Consider the following 12,759-nt stretch of genomic DNA (forward strand, 5'->3'; position numbering starts at 1 on the left):
GCAGCATCTCTCACCACACAGCCCCAGAGCAGTGCTTGCCCCAGGAGGGGATGCCGGAGGCTGAGCTGGGGTCCCTCTGAGTCACACCATCTCTTCTTTCAGCTCCGATTTCTGTGGCCCGTGGTCTGTGGTTCCTGCAAGCCCACAGCCCCTTTCCCTGCCTCCCACCCCGACCTGATCATTCCCCTCAGACTTCTCTGTTACAGAGGCTCCTCCCCATCTGGGTCTGGGAGTGGTCCTCCGCCTCTGGAGGGGGAGTTTCCTAATGTTCTTAAAAACGAGGGTCATTGGGCAAGACTCATGCCGGTGGAGATAGGAACCGTAGCTGCCGTTCACTGGGTCAGCTTTGTCCGAGTGTCTTGACACGAGTTTCTGTGTGTGTGACTCATGACGAGCTCACGAGAGAGGCCGAGGGAGCCAAGGCAGAGACCATCTGCCTGCCTTGCCCAAGGTCACACACCGAGCATGGGGGCAGGGGTTGAGCCCAAGCTGTGATTCCACATACCTAACTAAGGTTTCTCTGCTCAGGCGAGCCTCTGGGCTCCCTGGGTCTGGGGAAGCTGAGCGGGGAAGTGGGGTGGTTCACCTATTCTCTGACGGCAGATGATCTCTCTGGCCTTTCACAAGTGTCTGGAGTTCAGGGTCAAGGCCCCCAAGAATTCGGTGAGTCCCATTTGCAGGGGACCACTGGGGCATCAGCCTGAGTCTACCCATGTGCCTCATGAGAGGTAGTCGGGCGGTGTGCCAGATGCCTCCACATTCTCCAGCTCTTGCCCCACACTCCCTTAAGGTGACCTCAGTCAGACAGTGAGCTGAGCACCTTTGTGTGTCTGGTGTTGTCGGTAGGAGGTCTGCCTCTCTCCCTGGCCACAGGGACTGAGCCCCATTGTGGGATCAGCCATTTCCAGGTTGGTTTTGAGTTCGTGGGTGGAGCTGGGAAGAGCATGGGGCTAGGAGTTGGCTTCCTTGGGTCACAGTCAGATGAGCTGTTTGATTCTGGGCAGATCCCTTCATTTTCCGAGGACCTTAGTTTACCTATCTGCTCGACAAAGGGGTTGTGCTGAGTTGCTCTGCGGGGGCAGGGGCAGGGTCCCATTCCTGTGTGGTGACTGGAAGTGAGTGGGGTGTTTGGGATGTCACGGTGACTGGGGGTGTGCTTGGCAGCGCCCCGAGGACAGGTTTGTTAACTTGCACAGTGGGTGGGATAGCCCAGCAATGCTCCCACCCAAAGAGCAGTGCCCCGCTGAGCAGAGATGGAGGAGGCTCTGGGCCCCTTTTGACTCCATGACTGTCTTGCGGGCTAGCACCTCTGAGAATGTTGGGAGATGGACCGACACCATGGGCAGCCCCTCATCTGGACCTCACTCTGACAGAGCCTGCACTTGTCTTGCTGCTGACTTTATGGAGAGACTGGTTCTTAGGCCCTAAAGAACCAAACTTCACTGTCAGGGGCTTGGAACAGCTGTGATTAGCCTCTGTAGGTTTGGAAGGGCAGAGCAAGACCTCCTCAGTCTCCTCTTGCCCTTACCATCCTGCTTTGGTCAGAGGCAGAGCCTGCTTCTTCCCATAGCAGCCCCAAGAGGCCTATTTCTTCTTCCTGGAGGGGCTGCAAGTCCTCTTCTGTGCCATCACCCACCTCTGGCAGGCAGGCCCGTGTTCCTAGCCCAGCAGCTCAGGGCCTCTGCAGGACGCCCACGTGGTCCCGGAACAAAGCCCGGTGTGTTACTTCTGCTGTCACCATGCCACCTGCCCAGCCCTGCCCTCCGCCTCCTCAGCCCATCTGCCGCTCAATACAGGTTTCTCACTTCCCCTTTGTTCCCACTGGCTATGGTTCCGCCCCCGGTTGCAGGCCCCCCCATTCTCTGTAGTTGCCCCTTGGCCCCAGCCAGAGCCAAACTGTTCTGGTGCAGGAGAGGGGGAATGCTCACCTCTCAACTTCACCCAGAAAAGCCATATCTTGGCCAGACATATTCTTAGGGATAGAGGGTGGGACGTTGGGGGGGGGGGCAGTGTTGGCCTGCCTTTGGAAACAGCCCCAAATCTAGAGAATACTGGCTTCTCCTGTGATGGGGTGGCTTTCCCCAGAGAAGTCCTTGGGGGATGCTGGGCTGCAAGGTATCTGTGGGTAGACCCTTAGCGGGCTGTGAGTGTGAATAATCCTTCCAAGATGCTCTGCGCTCGGCATCCTGGTTTCTGAAGATTGATGGGGGAGGGCCACCTGCTAACGTCCTCTGCTCCTCAGCCCAGCATCAGGACCCACAGGTCAGAAACTTCCTTTGGGGAGCCTCCCTGGTGTCCCCGCCCCTTCCCTACCCTTGGAACACCGTCTTTTCTGTGCACTGCCTGCCTGCACTGTTCAGTGGGCACACACCCACAGTGTTCTGTGTAACTGCTCTGTGCCCCCTGCCGACTGGTGTGCACTGTGTCTTTGTGTCCTCCAGGGCGGCCAGCACAGTTTCAGAGTTTCTCAGTGGACACTTGGCACTTGTGGGCTCCGGATCCTTCTCTCCCACACTTCCCGGACACCTCCTATGTGTGGAGCCCCTTTGCTCCTGCGCACGGGGTGGCGGGTGAACTGCGTGAGGACGGTGGCTCTACCCTCTTCCTGACGGTGCCTCTCCCCTGTCCCCATCTGCAGGTGCCCAGGCAGCCCTTGTCTTCATCAAGGAGCCATCCTCCCAGGATGCACTGCAGGGGCGCCGCGCGCTGCTCCGCTGTGAGGTCGAGGCCCCAGGCCCGGTGCATGTGTACTGGCTGCTGGATGGGGCCCCCGTCCGGGACACCGAGAGGCGTTTCGCCCAGGGCAGCAGCCTAAGCTTTGCTGCTGTGGATCGGCTGCAGGACTCTGGAGCCTTCCAGTGCGTGGCGCGGGACAACACCACGGGAGAGGAGGCCCGCAGTGCCAACGCCTCCTTCAACATCAAATGTGAGAGCTGGGAGGCTGTGCTCGCTCACTGCAAGTCCTCTGTTACTGAACCCTGTGGGACCCCTCCTTTCCCTCAGCTTCTCTCATTTCCAATTGAATGCATTTGCAGTCTGTTCTTTCTGTGTGTGGGGGGAAGAGAAGTCCCCCCCCCATAAGATTTTCTTTCCCCTTCAAGTAGAGGACCCTTGGCCTGCTGCATGCTTTAGCAGATGGCAAGGGCAGTGTGGCAGCGTGGCCAAGCGTCAGGGTTGACCCGCCACAGGCAGAGCAGACGCTCTGTTTCTGGCCCCCCAAACCCACCTGCTGTGTGTAGCCCCGGCCTCAGCTCTGCAGAGCTTCCCTGCACTGTCTCTTGGCTCCAGAACCTGCAGGCCATGTCCTTTGCTGCTTTTCCTTCCCCTCTGTCCTCCCCTTCCTCCTCGCCCCCTGCTCTGCTCTGCTCCTCAGCAACTGTGGCCTCTGCTGCAGGGATTGAGACCGGCCCTGTGGTTCTGAAGCACCCAGCCTCAGAAGCCGAGATCCAGCCTCAGACCCAGGTTACACTGCGCTGTCACATTGACGGGCACCCTCGGTAAGGAGCTGAGTTGGAGGGTGGGAATGGAGAGAGTCATTCTAGGCAAGTAGGGACTAGACAAGTCCCAAAACCTGGACTCTCTTCAGAGGCACCTCGCTTCATTCTGTAACCACCCCTGTCCAGAGGCTGCTCCAGGCTACCTTTCAGTGACCGGAGGAGGGGCAGCCTCGTGCTGCGGAATGATCCTGAATTCTGGATGCTGAGAGTTGTAGCAGCTCAGCCTGATGATGCCCCTGAATTGTGTGTTCCTGTGCAAGTCACATCCCCTCCCAGGCCCCATTAGTAAACTGAGGGGTCTAGCCTGACCCATTTGTAAACTGAGGGGTCTAGCCCTGACCCTCCGATTCTGTACCCTGTCTGCTGGCCACCTGAGTACCCTGTGCCTCCCTGCTGCTGATGCTCTCGGCATTGCAGGCCCACCTATCAGTGGTTCCGAGATGGGAACCCCCTCTCTGATGGCCAGAGCAATCACACGGTCAGCAGCAAGGAGCGAAACCTGACCCTCCGGCCGGCCAGCCCGGAGCACAGTGGCCTCTACTCCTGCTGTGCCCAAAATGCCTTTGGGCAGACCTGCAGCAGCCAGAACTTCACCTTGAGCATTGCTGGTGAGCCCGGGGTGGGGATGAAAGTGCAGCAGGGATGGGAAGGGCCTCCCCATGCTGCCTGCTTACATACCTGTGCTTCTCCCTCCCCAGATGAGAGCTTTGCTAGGGTAGTGCTGGCGCCTCAGGACATTGTGGTGGCAAGGAATGAGGAGGCCATGTTCCACTGTCAGTTCTCAGCCCAGCCACCCCCGAGCCTGCAGTGGGTCTTTGAAGATGAGACTCCCATCACTAACCGCAGCCGGTAAGGCATCTGGCAAGGGGTGTTCCAAGTACAGTGGTATGGGTCGTGTATTGATTGCCCAGGTGCATTCTCTAAATGCATGGGATCAGTATTGCAGACATCCTAGGGCTGTACATGTATCACTTCAAGTTTCCAGCAGATGGCAGTAGAATGTCCTACTGTTACGGAATGAGTTCCACAAAGGGAAGCCTCCAGGAAGGGCATCTTTTTCCAGTTCACACAAAGGCACTGTATGAGCTAGTGGTGGCTCTGTTCTCTTCCCACTCCCCTCCTGCCTGTGTGGGACTTCTGGGATGGGGAGTAGCGATTCAGTCTGGAGGGACACCAGGGACCTGGTGACCGTAGTCGGGATGGATGGTAAGGTTACCTTACACATATGCATACATACACACACTCACACTTTTTGGAGGAAGCAAACACTTCCAGAAGGTTCTGGGGGGTGCTAGCTCCTTTATCGGGACTCTTGTCCTTCCCTGGGCCATATGAGAGCAGAGGGCATGTTGGTGGTACCAAGCATGTCCTTGATCCTTGGCGGTGTGGCTGTGTAGGCTAGGGGCTTTGATCCCACTGGGCTTCAGCCCTGAAGATATATATCATCAGTAGTTTGTCTGGTGTGGCCAATGGGCTTCTGGCTGCTGGGGCTGGGGCCTTACTGACGGCTGGCCTTAACCCTGTGGGAAGTGGCCCTCTGTCTCCACAGTTGCACGTGTTGCTGGCTCACTGACTCTCACCGACACTGTGGCTCTCCCCATTGTCCCAAAAGCTGAGTCTCCTGTAGGTGGAACACACCTGTGCGCACTCATGAATGAGTACACATGTGCACACACATACTAATGTGGCATGTGGACTTCCTTCTCTCTGTCCTGTTCCTGGCCAATTCCTTCCAGTACCTCTGACCTTTGCAGCATGGGGTTCCATCTCCTTCCCTTCCAGAAGGAGGCCTGTGGGCCTCTTCTTCCAAATAGCAGTCTCTCCTTTTCGCAGCCCCCCGCACCTCCGCAGAGCCACTGTGTTTGCCAATGGGTCCCTGCTGCTGACTCAGGTCCGGCCACGCAACGCAGGGGTCTACCGCTGCATAGGCCACGGGCAGAGGGGCCCTCCTGTCATCCTTGAGGCCACACTTCACCTGGCAGGTGGGTCCCTGGGTCTGGGGTGCTGAAGCGGGGGCTGCCTTCAACACTGTGGGCACGTGGAGAGTTAGGCTCCTGATTCCACTCAGAAAGCAGCTCGGAGAACAAAGAGAGGAAGAGGATGCTGGGTCCAGGAAGAGGAGAGGCAGTGTTCCAGGGGTTTGTGTTACCAAGGGCCGGAGCTTGCTGTGGGAGAGTGTGAGGTACCAAGACCCATGGTAATCGGGTGGTTTGCCTCCTGCTCCCCTCCCTGCAGAGATTGAAGACATGCTGCCATTTGAGCCACGGGTGTTCACAGCTGGCCGCGTGGAGCGCGTGGCCTGCTTGCCCCCCCAGGGCCTGCCGGAGCCCCGTGTGTGGTGGGAGCATGCGGGAGTCCGGCTGCCCACCCACGGCAGAGTCTTCCAGAAGGGCCATGACCTGGTGTTTGCTGGAACCGTCGAGAGTGACGCTGGCGTCTACACTTGCCATGCAGCCAACCTGGCCGGTCAGCGGCGACAGGATGTCAACATCACTGTAGCCAGTGAGCACCTAGGCCCCGTGGGATGAGGTTGGAGGGGAGCCCGGGTGCCACGACGAGGCCTTGGTCTCTGGGGGCCATGTGCAAAGGCTTCCCGGATGCTCACCTGATGCCCCCTCAGCTCTGTTTTCTGCACGCTTGGGACTCAGTCAGCTGTTGGAAGGTGATGTTGGGGTTGACCCCGAAAAGTCAGGCACAGAAGTTGGGGTGATAGCCCACATGGAAAAACAGTTCTTTGACGGCAGAGCAAGGGCAAGGGCCTGGGATTCCAGAGACCCAGGTCCCACTCTTTCCCCTGCGCATGGAGAGACAAGGTGTGGCAAGCTCCCGTTTTGCCAGGGGTCAGTCTCCTCATCCATAAAATGGAGCTCCTGACCCAGTACTTACCCTACAGGGTGGTCAGAAAGATCAGATATGCTTGCAGTCAGCTGGGAGGTCAGCTGGTGGTTGGCTGTTCCCTGACAGCCTCATTCATATGTCTCGTGGTTGATGGAGATTGCATCTGCTGGGGTGCCTCAGGTGTTGTCCCCCGTCGTGGCTGCTACAGCAGGCCTGGGGCCTCCTCAGCCAGGACTGGAAGTCGCAAGGCTTCTCAAGGCAGCCGCTCAGCAGCTCCCCAGCATGACTTCCACTGGTTCTGTGTTGGGCCAGGCCAGTCGCGGGCCCCCCAGACTTGAGGCACGAGAGAAGTAGACTGTCTCTTGATGGGGAAAGTGACAGCAACACGAGTGCAGAGGAACAAGGGACGGGAGAGCTGTGCACGACCATCTTTGCAAACAATCTGCCACCCCAGGTCAGACAGGAAGTCCTTGTAGGGTTTTGAGTCGGAGAGTGACATTCTCGAAAGATCACTCCCCACGGTTCTGAGAAGACCAGAACATTAGGTGCAGGAGTCTGGATGGGGAGCCCAGTTAGTAGATGACTGTAATTCTCCGGGGCAAGTGTTGGAGGGCCTGGAACAGAGCGGTAGTTGTGGAGATGAGAGTGGTGGTCAGACTCAGGATTTTGGGGAGCTCAAGGAGATGGGGTTTGTGTAATGGATGTGATGGGAGGGGCTACAGAGAGGGAAGTCAGCGGTACGTTTGGGCTCTTGCCATTGGCTCTATAGGGGCGGTATTTACTGAGATGGGAAAAGCTGGGATAAACAGGTTCCAGGGGAAGTCCGTTCTCTTTCATACACATAAAGCTCAAGAGGCCTGTTGGATATCCAGTCGGAGATGCCAGTAGGCAGTTGGGCTTGCCAGTCTGAAGCTCATGGCGGGGAGGTCAGGAGACAGGGTGTAGGTTTGGGAGTCACGCACTCCTATGGCGTGGAAGGCCACGGACTGGCTGAGATAATTCAGGGAACGAGGGTGGCTAAACCAGAGCAGGGATCTGAGGACCGAGCCATGGGGTGTTTCAGTGCAAGGGTTTGTGGGGCACATGACCGGGGATTGGAATCCTATTAGGTATTAGCACATCACCATTACTATAAATCTCTGTCTTCTCAGCTGTAAAATGGGTATAGGAATATACACGTATGGGGTTTATTGTGACCGCTAACTAAGATCATATTCCAAGGTTGTCCTCACTAAGGGGTTGTTGCACCTTTTGGGGGAGCAGACAGGAGCTTCTGAACTCGGTCGGGTATGGGGTTGGAATTTCGAGGGATTGGATCCTTTGGTCTTGCAGATGTGTTCCTCCATCTTCTCTTCCCTTCCTGTCCCTCTAGCTGTGCCCACGTGGCTGAGGAAGCCCCAGGACAGCCAGCTGGAGGAGGGCAAGCCAGGCTACTTGCATTGCCTGACCCAGGCCACCCCCAAACCCACAGTCATCTGGTACAGAAACCAGATGCTCATCTCAGAGGTGAGAGTGAGGCTGGCTCCTGGAGGGGGCCAGAATCCCCTTCTGGGGCTCTCCTCTGGGATCGGCTCCCCTTGCCCTCCTTCCCCTGAAGATGCTGGTGGGGCTGAGACCTCCCATGGTCCCGTAATGTGTGCCACAGGACTCGCGGTTCGAAGTCTCCAAGAATGGGACCTTGCGTATCAACAGTGTGGAAGTGTATGATGGCACATGGTACCGCTGTGTGAGCAGCACCCCAGCCGGCAGCATCGAGGCCCAGGCCCGCGTCCAAGTGCTGGGTGAGTGCCCGAGAGAGCAAAGGGGAAGGAGCAGCAGGGGACCCCGATCTTCAGGCCTGCCCCAGCTGAGGCCAACTGAGCTGCCTTGCTTCCTCCTCTTGGTGCTCACCTACCCTCCCTCTGCTAAAACAGAAAAGCTCAAGTTCACACCACCGCCCCGGCCGCAGCAGTGCATGGAGTTTGACAAGGAGGCCACGGTACCCTGCTCAGCCACAGGCCGAGAAAAGCCCACTATTAAGTGGATTCGGGCAGGTGGGTACCGGGGGTGCATGGAGTGGGGGCAGGTAGCACAATCCACTGGTCAGATGTGTGCATGTCTGAGAACCAGCGGAGGAGGGCCCAGCACCATGCCAGGAACTGTGGGAAAGACAAGGAGTGTGGGGCTGACCTACAGTCCAGGTAGGAAGAAAGGAGCCAGACACCAGGGAGGTCAGGTTATGGCATTAGAGGTCACAGACAATGACTGAGGCTGCAAGTGACTGGCTTGATCCCAGATGGTGCTGTGAAGTCCTCCCTCTCCCTTCAAAATAGTCATATTTAGACAGAAATGTCATGCGGGCTCCTTTAGAAAGTTTGTGGGGCGGGAGCAATTAGTGCACTCAGTCGGTAGAGCATGGGACTCTTGATCTTGGGGTTGTGAGTTTGAGTCCTGTGTTGGGGGTAGAATTGACTTAGAAATCAAACCTTCAGGGGCACCTGGGTAGCTCAGTTGGTCGGACGTCCGACTCTTGGTCTCACCTTGTGTCATGATCTTGGGGTCGTGTTATCAGGCTCTGAGCTGGTTGTGGAGTCTGCTTGGGATTCTCTCTCCCGCTTTCCCTCACCCCCTGCTTGGCATGTATACTCTTTCACTCTCTTAAAAAAGAAAAAGAAAGAAAAGGGGGAAAAAATAACTTAAAAAAAAAAAACTAAGAAAATTTGGGGGGAGAATGCATAATCCTGCTATCCCATCATTTTTGGGTTTGTGCCCTCTTCTTTTTCTATGTATATCTTTCTTTTTGCACATAGCAATTTTATTGAACATGTAATTTTCACTTATTAAACTTACATTGAGTAAGTCATGCTTACTATAGAAAAAGAAGATACGGTTAATTATGTAATTTTATATCCTTTTTAACTTAACGTTATCAAGCATTTTCACATGCTTTTATACATAAACATTGGTTTTGATGATTGTAATAACACTCTGATGATTGGAGTCACTGTAATTTACTTAAATATTCCCTAAATGTTGGAGATTTGGGTTGTTAACCATCCTCCCTCTCTCCCTCTCTGCCTTTCTCACTCTCTCTTTTTATTGCTGCAATAAACATCTTTAAGCCAAAGTTTTTTCTGGATTTGGGTTTATTTCCTTTGGGAGAGAGTCCCAGAAATGGAATAATTACGGATGAAAGGGTATACACGTTTTTGCAACCCTTGCTGTAAATTGCCAAGTTGTCTGTCAAGGGGCTAGACCAGTTTTTACATTTCCACGAGTAGTATGAGTGGAAGAGTAGGACTGCAGGTTTCGGGGAAGAGGTGGGCGCTCTCTGCTTGGGTGGTCAGAGTCAGCTTTCTGTTAAGAGTTGGAGCAGCAAAGGGATCTGAAGCCTGGACGGCTAAGTGCGGGAAGGGATTCTAGAAGTGAGATGTGACAGGCCATGAGGAGGAGGTCAAGGTGAAGTCGGGGCCCCATCGGAAGTTCAGTTTTGCAGGAGGGAGATGTTGTAAGGGCAATGGAAGGAGATGAGACTAAAAAATTGGAAAAGGAACAAGTAACGGGGGGTTCCCAGTGCCTGGCTCAGGAGTTGGGACTTTGAGTCATCAGGAGCAACAGATGACAGACACCTTTTGAGTAGAGGTGGGTGACTGAGCGCACTGCGGTCCCGAGTGACTTGGGTCAAGCCTGTAATTTCCCTTTGTCGCCACCACAGATGGGAGCAGCCTCCCCGAGTGGGTGACAGACAACGCTGGGACCCTGCACTTCTCCAGGGTGACTCGTGATGACGCCGGCAACTACACTTGCATCGCCTCCAATGGGCTGCAGGGCCAGATCCGTGCCCATGTCCAGCTCACTGTGGCAGGTGCGACCGTGGCAGAGCCCTGGGACGGGAGGGCAGCCCACAGCCGGCCAGTCCCACGGCTCACTGCTCCTCGCCCCTTGTTGGGCTCTTCCCATCCAGTTTTCATCACCTTCAAGGTGGAGCCAGAGCGCACGACCGTGTACCAGGGCCACACGGCCCTGCTGCGCTGTGAGGCCCAGGGAGACCCTAAGCCGCTCATTCAGTGGAAGGGCAAAGACCGCATCCTGGACCCCACCAAGCTGGGACCTAGGTAGGGCCCATCTGCTTCCCTAGCCCATCGCACCTCTCCTGCAGCCGGTCTTCCCCAGGAGCTAGAGAGGTGGGTAGCGCTGTGGCTTCTTTCCTGGCAGGATGCAGATCTTCCAGAATGGCTCCCTGGTGATCCATGACGTGGCCCCCGAGGACTCGGGCCGCTACACCTGCATCGCGGGCAACAGCTGTAACATCAAGCACACGGAGGCCCCCCTCTATGTTGTGGGTATGTGCTGGGGAGCTGTGTCCTGTAGAGGAAGTGCTGGGGCCACACTTCTTTCTCATCTTTGTTTTCGTCGGACCCCTGTATACGGAGAACCCTGAAATCCTTTTTTATGTTAGGGGCTGGGATTCAGCTGGCTCTGCTCCCACCATGCTGTGGCATAATGTTGGGTTCCTTGCTGAGCTGTTGCTGATTTAACATTCCACAGCTGGTGTGTGTGTGTGTATGTGTGTGTGTGTGTTGGGAGGGGTGTGTGGGGGGGGGTGTAGGGGTGGTCCTCTTGTCCTAAAATGCTTCTTGCCAGGTCTCCTGCAGTGGCTGCACATATCTCTGGGGGAGTGGGGAGGCAGGGAGGGGAGCAGCCCAGGGTGCCGTGGGAAAGTGTTACTATGCCCCGGAGGCCCAGAGAAAAAGATCCATCTGGTAAAAGGCTCTGCCAGGAGTCAGGGACTCGGGGTTTGGGTCTGGTCTCTCCTCACCAGCTCTCTGCCCTTGGAGGTGTTATTTCTGCTCCAGGGGCTTGGTTCTACATCTGTAAGATGAGAGTGGTTTCAATGAGAAGTTCTTAAACTTGTGGTTTAACAGCAGAACCGTTTTTCTAGACAAAATATTCTGTGGAACATTGAATGGATAATAGTGAAATGATAAGGCCTCTTGGTTGAAGTGTTAGGTGTGGGTGGGAGTTGGGAAGTCCTAGTGGTGTCCCTAGTGGGCCTCTCTCCCTGTTTCCCTGATGATTCCTGGCTCCTCTTTCACCATGGGACCCTAGGCCATTGAGAGACCCTAGTCTGGAAGATCCTTTCCGCAAACACGTTCTTGAACGTGTATTCTGTGTCCGGCCATCTGGGATCCTAAATCAGGAATTCCCAAATGCTGCTCTTAAGGGACTGGTTCAAGATACCAAGTCCACTCAGGAAGCTTGTCAGCGATAGCGTGGGTTTGTGTTAGCGTCCTGACAGGTGTGTTTCTTTTTATGTGTGTCCCTGGCCTCACATCTCAGATGCACCCCAGCTTGGGAATCATTGGCTTCAGATCCTTCAGAACTTCTGTGACTTCAGTGGGGCCCTAGGACCCACCCCTTGTTAATTCAGAGACCGTGGTGACCCGCCCTGGTTCTCTGGTTTGGTCAGGCCATTGGGTGTCTGGGAGGTGGTCGTCGACTAGGAGGAGGTGGGAAGGTGGTTGCCTCTGTAGGGTGGGGAGGGGCTGGGAGCGAAGGAGGGCTGGGTTGGCCTCAATGGGCCCTGCCCAGACCCCTCTCTGTGTCTCTCAGACAAGCCAGTGCTGGAGGAGTCCGAGGGTCCAGGCAGCCCTCCCCCCTACAAGATGATCCAGACCATCGGGCTGTCTGTGGGTGCTGCTGTGGCCTACATCATTGCCGTGCTGGGCCTCATGTTCTACTGCAAGAAGCGCTGCAAGGCCAAGCGCCTCCAGAAGCAGCCAGAGGGCGAGGAGCCCGAGATGGAGTGTCTCAACGGTGAGGGATGGCCTGTGGCGGCGGGGCGGTGTGCGGGTACTGAGCGCCCCCTGGTGGCCACAGAGAGAGCTGTGGTGCTTGCCTGCGGGGGCTCTAGGCGATCTGGCCCAAACCCCAGCTGGAAGCCTGGAGTTGGCCCATTACCCCGGCCTGGGGAGCTGAGCAGCCTGGTTCACGACCTCCTCATGGGAGGCTCAGGGCCGGCTTCTACCTTACTGGGCCTGTTTCTCCCTGTGCCGCTAAACCACAAGCACAATTAATACATGCTTTCGTATTTCAGTGGCACACTTGTCTCCTGCCCATTCAGTTCCCCCAGGGACATCGTGCTGGTTCCCCTGCTCCTGCCCTTCTCTCAGAGGCATTGCTCGGTTGCACCTATCCATCTAGGCATTCCAAAGCAGGGCCTGGGTCTCCCTCATTGTACTTCCCCTTTGTGCACGGTTAGGGCTTTGTGCAGTGGAGGCCCCACGAAAGCAAAGCCCCTTAGATTGATGCAGTGTTGAGGGGCCGGTGGGCCAGATAAGGCCTGTGTACCTGGTTCTATCTCAGAGGTAGTAGTCAGCTGTGTCCATCAGTGCTTTTACTCTAAGGGATGCCTGTACCCCACCCCATCAGTTCACCAGTTGGA

At 56.0% G+C, this 12,759-nt stretch overlaps 1 protein-coding gene across 1 annotated transcript in view; it reads left to right on the forward strand.

The window, feature by feature from the left end:
- PTK7 (protein tyrosine kinase 7 (inactive)) overlaps positions 1–12,759 on the forward strand; it is a 65,082-nt gene that overhangs the window by 37,725 nt on the left and 14,598 nt on the right. Inside the window, exons 2-14 of the mRNA XM_004739857.3 lie at positions 2,639–2,926; positions 3,395–3,497; positions 3,915–4,105; positions 4,196–4,346; positions 5,331–5,479; positions 5,733–5,999; positions 7,708–7,841; positions 7,981–8,116; positions 8,249–8,368; positions 10,030–10,179; positions 10,279–10,429; positions 10,530–10,657; positions 11,928–12,131. Of these exons, the coding sequence (XP_004739914.1) occupies positions 2,639–2,926; positions 3,395–3,497; positions 3,915–4,105; positions 4,196–4,346; positions 5,331–5,479; positions 5,733–5,999; positions 7,708–7,841; positions 7,981–8,116; positions 8,249–8,368; positions 10,030–10,179; positions 10,279–10,429; positions 10,530–10,657; positions 11,928–12,131 (2,172 nt within the window). The remainder of the gene's footprint in view (positions 1–2,638; positions 2,927–3,394; positions 3,498–3,914; positions 4,106–4,195; positions 4,347–5,330; positions 5,480–5,732; positions 6,000–7,707; positions 7,842–7,980; positions 8,117–8,248; positions 8,369–10,029; positions 10,180–10,278; positions 10,430–10,529; positions 10,658–11,927; positions 12,132–12,759) is intronic.

The sequence above is a fragment of the Mustela putorius genome, unplaced genomic scaffold, assembly GCF_011764305.1.
Source record: "Mustela putorius furo isolate JIRA1106 unplaced genomic scaffold, ASM1176430v1.1 tig00003983_pilon_pilon_pilon, whole genome shotgun sequence".
NCBI lineage: Eukaryota > Metazoa > Chordata > Mammalia > Carnivora > Mustelidae > Mustela > Mustela putorius.